Here is a 17,244-nt window from a genome sequence, read left to right on the forward strand (position 1 = left end):
CTATTTTTGGGCATATTGACCATCTATTTTTGACATCTTTAGCTTGCTGACCTGTGATTGTTTATTGCTATAAACTAAACAAATCAGACCTAAAATTTTACTGAATACATCTTTAATAAGTGGGCTAAATAAGTTAATTTATATTTGCTGGTCATTGAGAATTTTTGTGTTTTATATCTAAGGCAAATTTCATGATTTAAAGTGGTTTCCTCACTGCTGTTATATAACATTGATTAAGTCTGAATTTTCTGAATATTTACTGCTGATATAAATTGTCATACATTTGGAATTGGCTTATCTCATATATGCATTCAAAATCTGACATTGATTTTGTTGATTGGCATAATATCCTGTGTTAATAGTCATTGGTTGATAAAGTTGGTTACTTGAAGTTACACTTGTATCTCTAAGCATTTATCTTGTTTAAGCTTGCATCACAACATTGTTAAGTACTCTTGCATTAAGATAAATCTCACTTAATTTCTTAAGTAACTTAAGCAATCTTAACTCGAGAGAATTTCACCCATAATCTCTTGCATAGGCATACAAGGTTTAGACAACATTAATAATTTACCTCCTAGCATAAGCTAGGTTTATAGAGATATAGGGCGACCCTTCTCACTTAGCTTGTGGGGCCTTGACAACTCTTCGGTGGTTAACACGATGACCTTGCAGTCGTCAGAGCCATAGTCTCTGCAGCGCCAAAGGCATCAAATGATAGGAGTACAGCAGAAGGTATCGTTAATCAAGCCCTAACTTGCTTCCTATGACCTACCTTGGAGCCCAACTTCAAAATAGTTAAAGGAAGGTTACATCTATATTAGGCATTTAACTAAAAATAACCGAGATCTTTGCATCACACAGAGGTCATAGGTTTTCATATCATTCAGGTTAGTCAATCATTTTAAGGAACGGGTGTCCATCTGGTCATTTGATTCCAATTTACTATAAGCAAGAATTTGTGACTCCCTTATGGCACTGGTCTCATACTTTAAAATTTAATCTAATCAATAATCTTACTCGAATTTAATCAATTGGCTAGGCCACTCATCCGTGTCTCCCAAACAAGTTGGTATCCAAGTTGTTTTCCTTCATCTCATTTCATAGGGACTACCCCCCATAGCCTACTGTTGGGAGACAACTAGAACGGAGTAGGCGGGGATCAGAGTGACAACCCCCATCCTGAGCGTTGTCATGGTGCCTATACAATTCGGGCGACAACAAGATGAAAAACCTCTTAGGATGAAATTCGTCGCCAAAATCATAGGCTTACTTAGGTTGTTACATAATTAAACGGTCGTACTAGCATCATTTACATTACAAACTTGTAGAATGGGTTCACAACGACATGATAGACTGCTGACTGATGATTTTGACTTTGAAAAAATTCCTTCAAGTCTTTGGATCTTGCTTCCTTGGAATATTGAGAAAATGGGTGCAACAGGCCCAACTATGAAAGCATATCTTTGAAGGAGGACTAATCTACCGTTTCACATGCTTCATCAAAGTCAATTTTCATCAAGAAAAATTGCTGAATGGATTCTGGCCCACTCAACATTGTCCCAAGCTGTTAAATGTAATGCTATATCTTAGATAAAACAACCCTAAATGGAACCTGTTTTTTCCAAATGAATAATTCTAGGATGCAACTTATTAAATCCTCACAGCCAAAAACTTAGCAAGGATCTTATAGTAAACATGAACAATGTAATCTGTACCAGTGTTGTTAAAATCGCGATAAAATCGCGATTTTTATCCATAAAAATCGGCAAATTTTTTTAGAGTTTTTCAAAAAATCGCGATTTTTACCCAAAAAATCGCAGGGGCACGGGGCAGCGGCTTTTTATATGCGAAAATCGATTTTTTCTATGTCATTTTGCTGTTTGCGCGCGGAGGAGGAGGAGAAGAGGTGAGGGAGAGGAGCTGGAGGGTTTCCGTCGAATTTGGGAGCGAATCCAAGTGGTTTTAGGAGAAATCCAAGACAAGATCACCAATTTGTCCATAAAAGAGGTATGTAGATTAATTTTTTTTGGTTTTGCTTCTATAAAAACTTTGTTTTTCATTGTTTTTAAAGAATTTTTTGAAAATTTTCATTGATTTGGGATGGGTTATTTGTTATGACTATGAGAACCAATTTTTTATTTTTATTTTCTCATTTTTTTTAAACATTGTTTATTTTTTTTGAATTTTCATTGTTTTTTGGCATTTGGTTGGGTAACTTGGGTTTAGAAATTGGGATTTTGGAAATAATTAACTTGTAATATTGTAAATGCTAAATTGTAATTTGTATTTTGTAATCCTAAATTCCTATTTCCTAATCCTTATTTTTCCATAGGTTTGCAAATTCAAAAACAAACATGCCAAGGAAATTGGATCCTTTCTGGGAATATGGTGACCCTAAAACTCCGAATGATAGACAAAACTTGTATTGCAAGTTGTGTGGAAAGGAAATATTCGGGGGGGTGTACAGGTTGAAGTTCCACCTTGCACAAATCCCTGGACATGATGTGGGGCCCTGTCTAAATACAAACACTGAAATTATCGAAAAAGCCATGAGAGCATTGGGAGAATTAGAGCACACTAGAGAGGCCAAAGAAGAACTCAAAAGACAACTAAAAAGGTCAGCTGAAGGAAGTGGGCCAAGTGGCACTGGTTCTACTGCAGCGTCAGTCAATCCGGTAGCTGCATCATCATATTTTGTTCCTCGAACCACACCTGGTTCACAACCAACTATTGGTTCAATGCTAAAAAGAACTGAAAAAGAAAAAGCTGACAAGTTGATGACAAAATTTCTCCTCTGGAGTGATATTCCTTTCAGCATTGTAAGGAATAATCCATTTTTCCAACCTACTGTTGATGCTATTGCCAGTGTTGGCCCGGGGTACAAAATCCCTTCTCTTTATGATTTCAGAGGCCGGCTTCTTCAAGATGAAAAGCGTGACTGCACCCAAAGATTGGAGGATTTTAGGGCATCATGGGCACAAACAGGATGCACTGTTATGTCAGATGGTTGGACTGACCAAAAGGGGAGAACCCTTATAAACTTCTTGGTTAGTTGTCCCAAGGGGACTATGTTTATCAAATCTGTTGATGCAACTGATCAAATCAAAGATGCAAAAACTTTATGTGATTTGCTGGATGTGTTTATTTTGGAGGTGGGTGCAGAAAATGTTGTCCAAGTCATAACGGACAATGCTGCAAATTATGTTGCTGCTGGTAGAATGCTTATGGACAGGCATCCTGCTTTATTTTGGACACCTTGTGCTGCCCATTGTATTGATTTGATGTTAGAGGACATAGGGAAAATTCCCTTTGTCAAAGAGGTTGTTGACTCATCAAAAAGCATCACAAAATTTATTTACAACCACACATCTGTGCTTAGCTTGATGAGAAAATGCACCAACAACAAAGAGTTGGTGCGCCCCGCCATTACACGGTTTGCGACGAGTTTCATATCTCTTCAATCCCTCTTGAATTCTATGTGGGATTTGAAGAGAATGTTTCTTTCAGAGGAGTGGCGTGCTTCGTCAATGAGCCGCAAACCAGAAGGAGAGGCCGTCTGCAGAGTAGTTTCATACCAGGAGGACTTCTGGGCGGGAGTGCAGGAGGTGTGCACTGTTACAGAACCTTTGGTAAAGGTTCTTCGGTTGGTTGATGGTGAGAAGCCCGCAATGGGCTATTTGTATGAAGCCATGGATAGGGCCAAAGAAGCCATTCGGTCCTACTATGATGACAAGGGAGATGATGGGTTCCAGAGACAACTCCTTCTATGGAACGTCATTGATGAGCGATGGAACAACACACTCCATCGTCCCATTCATGCTGCTGGGCTTTTCCTGAACCCTGCATTTTCTTATGCATGTGGGTTTAATTTTGATGTTGAGGTCGTGGAAGGATTATTAACCTGTGTCCAGAAGATGGTGAGATCTTCAGAAGAACGTATGGAGATCTCTAGACAAATTGAGCAATATAAGTTGTCAGGTGGCTTATTTGGCTTTGAGATGGCTGTCATTGATAGGACGGTTAAAATGCCAGGTATTTTTTAGTTTGTAGTATGTACTTTGTAACTTTGTTTCAAATTTCATTGTTTCTTCAAATTCCATTTTTTTCTTATGTTTATTTAAAATTTTATTTGTAATTTTGTTGTAGACGCATGGTGGAAGATGTATGGTGGCAGAGTACCCCTTTTGCAAAATCTTGCCATACGCATCCTCAGCCAAACATGCAGCTCCTCGGGATGTGAGCGCAATTGGAGTGTATTTGAAAAAATACACAACAAGAAGCGCAATAGGTTAACACTTAAACATTTAAAATATTGCAAATTTCCAAATAAATTTTTGAATTCATTAAAGTTTTAAACAATATTTTTTTTATAATATTAATTATTAATTATTAATTTATTATTTCATGAACTTTGTACAGGTTGGAGTCCCATAGACTTAATGACATGGTCTATGTCTACTACAATCTTCGATTGTGGGTGAAACAACTAGAGAAGACACCTGATACGGAAGCCATCTCATTGGATGGGATTGACACCACTGTTGAATGGAGGGTTGAGACCGAGAGGCCTCTCATGGATCCCACTGAGGATTGGTTAGTGCAGGATGAGGGGGAGGAGGAGGAGGAGGAGGAGCAGGAGCAGGAGGAGGAGGAGTTGGAGGAGCAGGAGGAGGAGGTGACACCGCCTACCCGGGCTACCCGGGCTACCACTACCACCAGTGGAGGACGTGGTCTCCGTCCACCTCAGCCTCCTGTAGCTGCTACTACTAGTTCTTTAGCTTCTAGAGCACGTCAGACTCCACTGCCATTTCCACCAGCACAGGCACCAGCTTCTACATCTAGAGGGAAAGAGAAAGCTGTGCCATATTCTCGCAAGAGGGGCAGAGGAAATCAATAGGATTAGACTTTCATTTTATTGTATATGACATTATGACATGATGAGATACATTATCATATTTTTTGTTGATATTTTGAGGCTGAGTTGGACTTGGGACTCAGGACTTACTATTCAGGACATGATTCAATGTTATGTGTGATTTTAGCGCTAGAAATGATATTAAACATCTTATATATTAGTTTTTTTATCATATTTATGTGTCAATGTATTTATTTTATGTTGTAGATGGTTTAGATATTAAAAAAATTGAAAAAAAATGAATATTTTTGTGCCAAACGATTTTTTCCCGCTTTTTTCCGATTTTTTCCCGATTTTAACGATTTTTTCCGCTTTTTTCCCGGCGCCGATTAAATCCCGATCGCGCTTTTAACAACATTGATCTGTACCCAAGAGCTAATGGTTTCCTTAGAAAATGCTTTGAGGATCAATGTTGCAAATATCATGCTAGCGAATATATCATGAAGGGTCTGGAAAGAAATTGGCAACATTGGGGAAAATATTGGAAAAATTTAAAAAATATAAAAATAATTCAAAAAATTTCAAAATTTTAAACATCTAAAGCAACCCCTTCTCTCTATCCCTTTTATGGGAAATATGACTGAATAATCCCTTGCTTTCCCTGTTCAAACTGGGAAAAATATTAAAAAAAACCAAAATCTGCGGACTTAGTTGATATTTCCAATTTCTCATGATATTTTGCCAATGTATCGTGATATTTTCAAAATATCATGCTATACTCAAAATTTGAATAAATTGTGATTTTTTATGGTGATAATATAATTGAGCCAAGAAAAACACAATATATCGCAATGTTGGGATACATTGTGATATTTGCAACATCGTTGGGGATATGTTTTTTCAGCCTTTGATTTTGAAGTTTTTCCATTTATCTTGGTCTAAACACCTCTTAAGCCATGTGTAGCATGTCTTAATCAATCACCATCCACCTTTTTTTTTCATAAATTCACAAAGAAAGCCACCAAAACTTGAACATTTCTCATCTCGCATCTGATTAAGTGCTTCTAGGAGATCCCCCTCAATAATGTCTACCCCAAGCATGTCCCATTTAGTGCTCCACACCTTGGATATGACAAAACCTTCCTGCGTGCCTCCTGTTTGCAAGTTAAAGTTACCATAATGAATAATATTTCATGTTGTTGTTGCAAGATTACTTTTGACTCATGATACAAATTAGTAGAGAGTTGAATTTATTATCAACATTTAATGTTCTTTTATCCTAACATATTTTTTATGTGCATTGCAGGTTTAACATAGTTGGTCAGGTTCGCCAAATCATGCTCTTCGACTTGGTGAATTAGTTTCATATTTTCTTATGGGGATTTAAAATAATTTAGGGTTGCAATTTTGCTCATATGTTGAATTCTCATTTTAGTAGTAAATTTAGTTTTCTTCACCGGGAAAGGTTATCATTTCATTAATTTTGTTTCATGAACAGCATTCTGATTCATATTCATGACTTGTGCTATGTTTCTTTTGATATATTTATTATCGCTAATATTATTCTACTTCACAGTGGGCAGTGACAGCAAGTGTAGACTTCTCTCTTGCTCAATTGCTTCAAGTAATTATCCTTCTTAGTACAGGCGGTGTTAATGGAGGTGGATATGAAGCTTCTAAATATGTGGTCATAGGTTTTCATGGGGGCTTCCTTTTAGTTCATGCAATTCTAAATAGCTTTCCGATTGGCTTGTTATCAATTTTTGGAACGTTCGCTGCTGCATGGAATATTTTTGGTAAGTATATGAGACTGAAAGTATAGTTTCTCTATAGAGGTTTAATTTTCTTTGTGTCAAATTCAATTTTTAGCACTAAAACAAAGTTCACTTTCCAGGTGTTTTTGTTCTTATGATTCTAATACCCCTTGTTGCTACTCGGAGGGCTACTGCTGAATTTATTTTCACACACTTCAACATTGAAAATGATGCTGGAATTCACAGTAAACCATATATTTTTGTTCTTGGACTTCTGATGAGTCAGTACACTTTATTAGGATATGATGCTTCCGCTCACATGGTAAGAATCTATTTTGGTTATTACTTTTGTAGCTTCTGCTGCCATGACATATGCAGTGAAAATTATTAAAGTTAGTAATCTTGCATGTCTACCATTATATTGCTTGCACAAAAATTAGACTTATACCACTATGATTGTTATGGTTTTGGTCTTTCATACCTCTAACCATTTATATTTTTCATTTATTTGCAATAATATGACTTTTATGACATTCACGTGACTATTCTGCTTAAGTTTAACATACTCACCCCTATTTTCCCAACAAACATTGGCACCTTTGATTGTGTTCCCTTTGAGAGCTTACACAACACTTTAAATGTTATTTTAATTTGTTATTCAATAGAAGTGGAAATAGGAAAACAATTTTCATTTATTGAGTAAATTTAGCATTAGTTTTGTTTTGGTAAATAAAATTTTATTAAAGAAAAAATAATGTACTGCTCTCTCTAATTATCCACCTTATCTCTTCTTGAGAAGGAATTGGGCCATACATTTTTTCGTTTTTGCTGCTTATGTGATTCTATAGTCTTGTGTTTTATCTGTTTCATCTGATCACTAGTAACGACAAAAGGTTTTCATTCGATATTGCAAATGAAATCCTCCTCTTTAATATAATTAAGAATTTCCAGGCTAGCTGTTTGTTCATTATTACCTTCATTTTTTGCATCAGAAGTAGGGCATCATCCTTCATTGTGCAAGTATTGGCACTTTCTACACCAAGGGAAGTGTTCCTTCACTGACCATAATAGGTGGGTTCATAGGGAATGGGAGTCTCTGAGCTTGGGGACCTCTGTTTCTAACCCATCCTGAATTTCTTCTTTGAAAATGGTTTTACATGGTTCTTTCCATCCATAAGAACCTACTACTTGTCTCTTCCTGTTGTTGGGTAACACTTGTTGCAGGTTACTTAATTGACTCAGTTCATGATGTCATGACATCAATTGCTGGATCTGCTGAATTGAAGGCTCTAGGTTTGGTCTTAATCTTTGATGTGGATGCCCTAGAAGAACCAAACAGATCTACTTTTCCATAAGTAGGAAAGTTCTCTTTTAATTCAGCAGCTATTTCTTGAGCTGACTTCAAAGTTTTTGGAGCTTTATTTCTCAAATAGAAGTCAAAGGTATGCTCAAAAGCATTTGTCTAATATGACAATATAACCTTTCTTTTTGTAATATTCTAACTAGAGAAATACAGTGAAATATCAAAACATCAACTAGCTACAACAAAGCAAATAAACATGCAATTTGAAATCTCCACAAGAACAACAAATTTAGAACAATGTTGAGCAGAAACAGTAGAGCTAAGCGATTTTATTGAATATCCAATGATAATCTGAATACAAAATGTAGTGGAATGAATGCATCTGGGCTTGCTAAGCAAGCATGCAAAACCCAGGTGAGAATGAAGGAAACTCCACGCTGAAATAGGCTCAATGGCCCGTAAATTTTCTGCTGCTGCTGCTGGAGGCGAACTGATATTTAAGGCCTCAAATCTGTTCCAAAAATTCTGACAAATTAGGACAATGCTTCCCAACTTTGGAACAACAAAGCCTAGAAAGATTTTGGGCTAATTCCAACTTCCTAGGATTACCCAAAATTATGTGAATTCACCCACTGCCCAACTTTACATCCCACAAGAAAAACTATAGCTACTCCACCCGAAATCCTCCACCAAATAAATAAGAAACCTCTGAGAAAATAGTGCTGAAATAGTAGAGTGAGATTCCTACTATTACCCGACACAAAGGCTGCTAACGACTGTAGAGCAAAATGGCCCAGTAAAACCACTACGCAGGCACTAGAGAGAAGATTTCGACGCTCACAAAAGCAACCACTTCTAGCTCTGAAACTCAAGGAAATTCATCCTCCTCCAAGCGAAATTCTCGCAAATTCTTGAGGCAAATCTCCCCAGCAATTTCCACCTCCAAGCAACTCTATTTCTGCTACTACGTCCTCCTGAAAAATTCACACTTTTGCAAAGATGAAATGGCTCAAAAAATTCAGGAAAATAAATCTCCATTCAACTCCAAATTTCTCTTCTAGAGTGACACTCTTGGTTCACTGAAAGAGAAAAGGATTTTCCACTTGGAAATGTTGATTTGGGGTAGCATTGGATATGCTCTAGCCATGAAAATTGGTGGAGAGGCTAAAGCACATAAGATCTCCAAGACCCAGAAATGGTTTGGGCAGATTTTACCTGGTTTAACAGATATTAAAATAATTAATATTTTTAATGGAGTTCCTAAGTCTAAACTTAGGAAAAATAAAATATTAATGGGTATTAATATAAAACTGGGTTAGAAGGTTCTAAAAGACATGGATAAAGCCAAATCTAATCTTATCCCTTTATTAGAGATGTAATCTCGACCGTTGAAGGACCAACAGGAAAAGTATAAGAAGAGGCTTGAGGGTCAGTTGGAGAACACACCAGAGTGATCTGTCATTCGATTTACTAGAGCGGGGTTTGCTAAGTAAAGTCGAATTAGTGATCAGCAGCGAGGGGAAGTGAATACTGGACAAAGAGGCAAAGATAGTACCGAGAGACTAGAACAAAAGTAGAGAGGCAGACACAGAAGCCAGAGCAGGCCACGTCGAGCCCAACAGAGACAGCGTAGAGGCCAGAGGGCTTGCGTCATCCATGCAGAGGGCAGCAGGAGTGATGCAAAGGGTCCCAGAGGCTGCACAGTGCCTCAGAGGGCTGATGCAGAGGGTTCTAAAGCTGACGCAGAGGCCAGAAGGGCTAGCGCAGTGCTTTAGAGTTGCTGGAGAGGGTTTCATGGGACAGGCTTTCTGAATACTTGTTTCCAAATAGAGAGGTATTATTGCCAGTTGTTTTTCCATGTCGGGTGAGCCAGTTTGGCACCCAGTTGTACTCAAGGAAATACTGCATAATAATAAACCCTCAGAATTGCTGCACCAGTTTTCTCGCTTTGGGTTTTTCCGGGGACGAGTTGTCCAAAAATAACGGTGTCACTTGTGTGTTTGTTTTCTTTCAGCTGTTGATTTGTAGATGGTTGAGACTGTATTGTGTTTATTCATTATTTATATGTTTAAATAACTTGTTCGTAATTAATAAGTAGAAGAAATAAACCAGAAGAATACAGATAAAATTTCTAACGGTTAGACTTAGAAATTTCAACAGGAAATCCCTGTGCTAAGCAACACTGGTTGACTTGTCTCAACAACTCAAGCAAACCCTCCAAAATCAGAAACGAAATGTCAAAATAGAATGACCAAACTGAAGCTCTAGCCTTCCTTTTATAACTGCTGCTCAACCTTCCTTGTGGGCTTCACTAATTCTACTCCCTTGTTTTCCCCTCTTCATGTGGTTCGATTTTCTCCTAGGGAGTTTGATTTCCTGTTTTGGTGACCACCACAACTTATCTTCACTTTAATTTTCCTTCTTTTCCTAAGTCCAATCTTTGCCTTTTTTCCAAAAAAATTGTTTAATACCTCTATTGTCGCACACATTGTCACGACAACGCTCAGACCGGGGGTTGTCACCCTGATCCCCGATCTCTCCGTTTAAGCCGTCTTTCGAGGCTAAGGGGGTAGACCCTATGGGATGAATGAAGACCAACTGTGGAACAGTTGGGTTGGGAGACACAGCAAGGCAATTTAGCACTTGATTGATTTTGGAGATTAATGTACTAGTGCCTTATGGAGTTAATGATTAAATAATTGTTTATCAAAAGCTGCAGAAACATGAACTTTATAATCCCATGATTAACAATCATTTATCATCAAAGAACCTAAGCAAAGATCAAAGCTATTCAATAAATGCACAATGCTTTATCAATGATCCAGCAACTAAATTTTAAAAGATTAAATGCTTTAAGCGATCACAAAATTTAAATGCTGACCAGCTACCACTTTCATATAGCCAACTTGTAAATAAACATTTGAGTGCATTTAGCTATAGAGAAATGGAACATAAATACCACAAGAAACTCCAAAAAAATGAATTTTCAATTTTTTTTAGTTAATTTTTTTTTAAAATTTTTATATATTTTTATTTTCTAAAAATAAAACAAAACTAAAATCTTAATAAAACTAAAATAATTGAAACTTAAAACTATTCTAAACTAAACTATAAATCTAAATAAAAAATAACCCAAAGGCCAACCCGTTAAAACTTCCTTTTTTCTTTTTTATGGATGAAATAAAAAAAATAAAACAAAAACTATACTAAGCAGAAACTAAAATTAAACCTTAAAAGAACTTTTTAAATTTTTATGATTTAAAAAAAAAGGATACAAAAACCAAATCGAAAATTATTAAAACCAAATGACCACCATAAAATCAAATCTAATGTATTCTAACTATCATATGCTAACACCATGAAACCTAACTAAGAAAAAGAAAACAAATAATCGAAAAATCAAATCCTAAACGCATACAGGAAATAAACCAAAATATGAGCGTATTTCTCACTGTTGCTTATGTGTAGGTTCTCGACGGCGGCGACCCGCAGCTAGATGGAGGAGGGCAAGCAGGGACGTGCGTATGGGGAATGGAAGGAATGCGTTTAGGTCGACGGATGATGGCAGTGAAGGTGAAGCTGTTACAGCTGCGCGGAAGGATTGATAGCGGGTGAGGAGTGCGATGAGCAGGCAAAGAGCAGCGCAGGGAAAGAGGTTTCTGGGGAGTGAAAGAGTGGGGTTTCTGCAAGTCGATGGACAGGGAAAGAGAGAAGCATGATAGGCAGGTCGAGGAGAAATGCGGATGGATGGAAATGCGGGTTGAAGAAGGGCTGCATAGGAAGGGGAGACTGCACGCAGGGAACTGGAGAGTGCACGCAGGCAGAAGGCAGTGGAAAGGGACAAGGTGTAATGAAAACACGGGTTAAGGGTTTTGATCTTTTTTTTTCTGCAGGTTGGCCACACTAAGGAGATCATGAGGATCGCTGAGCGTAGGAAGCTCCAGTGTGAGGATGGCCAGTGGAGGAGAGTCGACGGAAAAGAATGCTCATGTGGGCCAGGAAGAGGAAAACGCGAAAAATCGAATGTTCGTTTGATGTGTGAGGCAGCGCAGTGAAAAGGGAAATACGTAGGAAGGGCAACGTGAAAATGGAAGTGACAGCAACCAGAGAAATGACGTGGAGTAGCGGATTGGCAGTCTGCATGGAGAGAAATAGAGAGCTGAGAGATGGCAGTGCTGAAACCTGGCAGCAATCCAGGAGGTTCTCTAAAAAAAAAATTTCGAAAATTTTCCTGTGGAAATGAAACCCCAACAAGCAGATAGCTGACCCTCTTTAGAAAAATTGAAAACCTGTTGAAGATTATCCTTGCAAAATTTTCAAAAAAAACTGTACCTGCAACCTGAAGACAATGAAAACAAATAGTCAGAACTTGAAAATGCAAAAAAAATAAATGAAACCCTAAAAACCCTAAGAACTAGCTAAATAATTACAGTATTTATAGATTTTCGACTCTTAAGTAGCCAAATTTGTCAATAATCACAGTAATATTATCAGAATTTAATTTTAATGTGAGATACTTTAGAAAACCCTTCATGCATTCATAAAAAATTTCAAATGATAAGCCCGGGATCAAGAACTGCTTGGGCTCTTTCAGAAAACACAATCCGGGAGTTCGTTGGTTCAGCTGAGAACTTCCCCTAACGCCCAGTAAACTCAAAATTAAGATTTCCTGCACAACTTAAAATCAACCATTAACATAGAGGGAAAAAACAATAGTGAAATCCAGATCAAATGGAGATACCTGCCATTATATTTCTGAATCTAAACTATCATTCAAACCCCAGAGATCAGACAAGATACCTGTGTCTGAGTCAATCTTCATCAAGCTATTATCGATGACTGAAAATAAAATTATGCAGAAAAATAAAAGATCTTACAACATTTCTAGAAGAGTAACACCAGCAAGATTTTTAACCCCAAAGTCTTTCTTTATTGCACAAAAATGACTACAAGAGAGTTTTCTTTAGCACCAGACTCTCAGATCAAAATCTCATCTCAAATGACCCCTAACACCCTATTTAAAGGAAAATTTCCCAACGGCTAGTTTGAGTGATCCATGTCAAACTAATTTCGACCGTCGATGAGGATCAAAATCCCTTTTAATCTCATCCGTCGAAATTTTAAATGCATTTTAATATATTAAAAAATTAAAACTTTGCATTTATTTTCTCAAAACTTTGACTTATTATTATTTTATTTTATTTTTTAAAATTTTTTAATTTATTTTTCTAGATTTTATTTTATTATTATTACTATTATTTTTTAATTTTATTATTTTTTTGTTATATATATATATATATATATATATATATATATATATTATTTTTTATTTTTTATTTTTGGATCCTTGAACTTAGCCTTTGGAAAAATCACCTAGGACCTAGGACTTAGGACTTATGAGGAGATAAAACATTTTCTAACCCTCAAGACACTTTACATCATGACTTCTACAACTTTACATCTCAAGGGGAAAAACCCATTTGACATAGACCCTCATAGACCACCCAGTTCTGCGACACAAATATAATCTAGTAGATCAAGCAATTTGTAGTAACCTAACCAAATAGTTAGAGTTATTTCCAAATTACTTTTACATAGACTCGAAGCACACTAGGATTCCCCTAAGATTCTAATGACAAAGTCCATTCTAGCTTTGAGGTTAGGTTGAAGGAAAACTCTACCGATCATGGATCGGTGAGACAAAAAACCTTCTGGAACGTAGATTATCACTAGAAAATTAGGTTTGCCTAGGCAATTTACATACATGACTCAAATCTGGTAAGATCATTTACAATTTACACATGCAGACTGGGTTTACAACGTAACATGATCGGGGCGACGATGATTGCTGAATGGCACGGACATATCGATCAAGCGCTATCCCTTTTGCAAAGAAAAGGGGGTGTACTGCTATGGGTAGTTGACACATAGTGGTCAACAACCTCCACTACTTATTTCTCCTAAGTTTTATTTATCTAATATTAAATTAATTGCAAAATTGAGAGTTTCCTTGACAAAATTTATAATTTGGGACATGACAGTCCTCCCCTCCCAAAAGTTGTTTGTCCTCAAGTAGCTGTAATGTTGAATGCTGCAGAATTTGTTCTCCCTCTGATATGGCATCCTCTTCAGGCAAATCCTTTCACCTGATAAGGAATTCTCTAATAGTCCTGCTCCTCAACTTTCTCTCCCTTTCCTGTAGAATAGCCTTTGGTGTCAAGATCAAGTGCCCCTCATCATCCAATGGTGGTAACTCTGTGGCAGCCATCACCCATTGTCCCAATGCCTTTTTCAGGCAAGAGACATGAAACACATTACACACCTTGCTTCTTGGTGGAAGCTCCAACTCATAAGCTACCTATCCAACTCGTCAGAGCACCCTGTATGGTCCATAGAAGCGAGATTGGAGCTTTTCAGCTCCATTTTGTTTCAGTGTGGACTGCTTGTATGGTTGCAATCTCAGGAAAACCAAATATCCCACTTCAACATGTCGCTCTACTCTGCCCTTGTCCGCATACAACTTCTGCTGGCTCTGTGCCATCTGCAATTTATCCTCAGTTTTTGTAGCATCTAATGGTGTTCTAGTCTCGAGACTTTGTGGAGAGGCTAAAACACAAGATTTCTCCAAAACGCAAAAGTCTTTTATGGAAATTCCACTTAGAGATGGCTCAATTAAATTAATTGATCATAATTAAAAATTTCCTAAGTTTAACTTAAGAAAAATGGTTAATTAATAGTAATTAATTGAGAAATGTGAGAATCCTCTAGAAACTCACACGGATCGACTTGGAGATGATCTTAGCCATTGATTAAGTTTTAATCTTGGTCGTTGGAGTCCTAACTAGAGATTATTAGAAGAGGTCGATGGGTAGATGGAGAGCACACCAACACAAATACTTAGTTTCCTAGGCAGTTCGAATTCCTAGTAGTAGGAGTGATTCAGCAGTGGAGATTGAGCTAGTGGGTGAGTAGCAGGTGGCAGAGGGGAAGCATAGCAGTATTCCGGTGGAGTTTCTAGCTCCGAAGAGTCAGAAAGAGGAGGTTGAAATTATTCTCCAGTAGGCTATGCAGGGGCTGCGCAGAGCCTCAAGATAGGCAATTCGATTTGGCTGAAGGGAATGTCGTTTTCAATTCCAGAGGGCAGGAAGATTCCCCAGAGTGTTGGAGAGACTTTTTCCTAGTCAGCAGCAGGCAGGATGACTTGATTCGCAACAGTTCCGGGTTGAATGTGAGAGGGTCTGCGCAGAGGGCTTGGATGACTAGCTTTTCAGAGGTCAGATTGAGCTGGGTTTGCTTGGAGTGAGGGTAAAATTCCCTAAGATATTTTTGCCACTATATCTCTTAGACAGATTCGCTAGTTTGGCGACTTTTATTGTACTAAAATTTTTTGCCGCTGCATAATAATAAAAACCCTCAGCTGCTGCACCGGTTTCCCCACATTGGGTTTTTCTAGGGACTTTTGTCCAAAAAAAATGGTGTTATATTTTTGTGTGTGTGCCAACATTTTCTCAGTTTCTGGTTTGTCTTCTACATATTAATGTTTGTGAAGATTGTAGTGTGATGTTGTTGTCGTAGCAATAAACGACTAAATTAATTTACAGTTAGAAGAATTAATTCCAGTTGCTGCAATAAAATTTTTAGTAGTGAAACTTTCACGTGGTTTCAAATTGTATTTGACGGATAAGAAGTTCAAAGGCGAAAGAGAGAAAATTTCGTTGTTTAGAGGGAGCAACAAGACAAAATTTTTAGGGGTTGCGCAGTGCCTAGCCAAGCAGTGCAAATTGCAGGACAGGGGTTCGATTTTTAGTTGCAGTGTTGTAGAAAATTCGATTTGTCCAGAAAAGTGATTTTAGCAGGCAAAGGGGGCAACAACTCAGTATTTTCGCTGAGCAGATTTCTTTTCTGGTCACAAAGGGTTTGCCGTAGTTTGCTAGAGCAGATTCAGTGCCAGGCGGAAGAGAAAGTGTACACTGTTGACCACTTTGTGTCAACTACCCTATACAAGTACACATTTTCGCAAAGGGATTCCATCATGTTCGAGCATTCAAATTATCCTAGATTCATCATCATCAGTTTGTCAAAGTTGTAAACCAATTCTGCATAATTTTAATGTAAATGATGCTAGTAAGACCATATATGTATGTAACAACCTAGGTAAGCTTATTATTTTGGCGACAAATTTCATCCTAGGAGGTTTTTCGTCTCATTGATTCATTTGTGTTTCTAAACATGGATGATGGACAAAGTTTTTTCCTCCAGCCTCACCCCAAAGGTAGGGTGGAATTTATCGTCAAGGTCTTATGTGAGTCCTAGTGTTTTAGTCGAGACTTTTGTAAAAGTGATTTGAGAATAATTTAAGCTAATTGGTTAAATTATTTTATTACAAATCACTTGGTTTATTAGATCATATTGAATCGCAGAATTGAGTAATAAATTGAGGGTCTATAACGAACGAGTGTTCCCCCTTTGAGGGTTGAAATTGTAATATCTTGATGTAAAAAATATGTTGGTGCATAGTCCCTCATATTTAGACAACATGGCTAAAGTATTAGAGGGTGGAAACGGAAAAATTATTAAGCCTTTCAAGTGTCAATTAATTAAATTTTCTAGCAAAAACAAATTCAAATCCTAAGCTAGAAATTTAATTAATTAGAGTCAAAATTAAAATCCTAGAGAAATTAAATTCTTCAGGTGGAAAAATTCGTGGGTCTTAAAGAAATTAATTTTTCGAGGTCCCCCACCAAGGGAATATTGGAAATTTCAAGAAAAAATGAACCCTTGGGCCTTGGTGGTTAAGTCAAAGTCAATTTTTTGAGGAAACTAACTCAAAATAATTATTTTTGAGCTAATAAAAAATGGATTAAAAGATAAATTGGAAAATTTCTCAAAAATAAAGATTTTCGACGGTGGAGATTAAAAGATGATCAAATATTTATCAATGGTCGAGATTATTTTGATAGGGATCAAGCCAACAAGCTGTTATTTTCTACTTGGAGGTTTTATTTATAAGTTAGAAGTCATTTGCTTTTCAAATGATAGAATTTTTTTGAGAAAGCTCCGAGTCAAACGCTGCTACTGTAATATTTTTCTGGAATTAATGGAAAAGACATTGAGGTTTATTCATGGTGGTGTTCCTCTTCTGTCTACTGGTAATATTTTTCTAAATCATGTGCTTAAATTCTCTATTGAATTAAATTTTATAATTTTTGTTTTCTTTCATTAGCCATTAGTTGGATTATCTATTTGCACAGGTATCTTGTGTAGGAATTTACAGGGTAAGTTCCTCAGATAGAACACCAAAGGACACCGCTCACAAACAGATCACAGAT

At 37.1% G+C, this 17,244-nt stretch overlaps 2 protein-coding genes across 2 annotated transcripts in view; both read left to right on the forward strand.

Moving 5' to 3' along the window:
- Positions 1–17,244, forward strand: part of LOC149174599 (amino-acid permease BAT1 homolog) — a 261,107-nt gene that overhangs the window by 68,612 nt on the left and 175,251 nt on the right. The window contains exons 3-5 of the mRNA XM_089419358.1: positions 6,165–6,183; positions 6,435–6,654; positions 6,753–6,934. Of these exons, the coding sequence (XP_089275484.1) occupies positions 6,165–6,183; positions 6,435–6,654; positions 6,753–6,934 (421 nt within the window). The remainder of the gene's footprint in view (positions 1–6,164; positions 6,184–6,434; positions 6,655–6,752; positions 6,935–17,244) is intronic.
- Positions 2,650–4,531, forward strand: LOC149174601 (uncharacterized). The gene is made up of 2 exons (XM_089422638.1): positions 2,650–4,291; positions 4,423–4,531. Exon 1 carries the CDS (start codon positions 2,742–2,744, stop codon positions 4,044–4,046), a length of 1,305 nt encoding a protein of 434 aa, XP_089278764.1. The 5' UTR covers positions 2,650–2,741; the 3' UTR covers positions 4,047–4,291; positions 4,423–4,531.

The sequence above is a fragment of the Pinus tabuliformis genome, chromosome 4_1 (genome assembly GCF_031772625.1).
Source record: "Pinus tabuliformis cultivar Carrire ecotype Pingquan chromosome 4_1, CPIR1, whole genome shotgun sequence".
Taxonomy (NCBI): Eukaryota; Viridiplantae; Streptophyta; class Pinopsida; order Pinales; family Pinaceae; genus Pinus; species Pinus tabuliformis.

Excerpts from the sequence above, each read along its gene's own strand:
- LOC149174601 (XM_089422638.1), top strand. The coding sequence starts at position 2,742 with ATGCTAAAAAGAACTGAAAAAGAAAAAGCTGACAAGTTGATGACAAAA.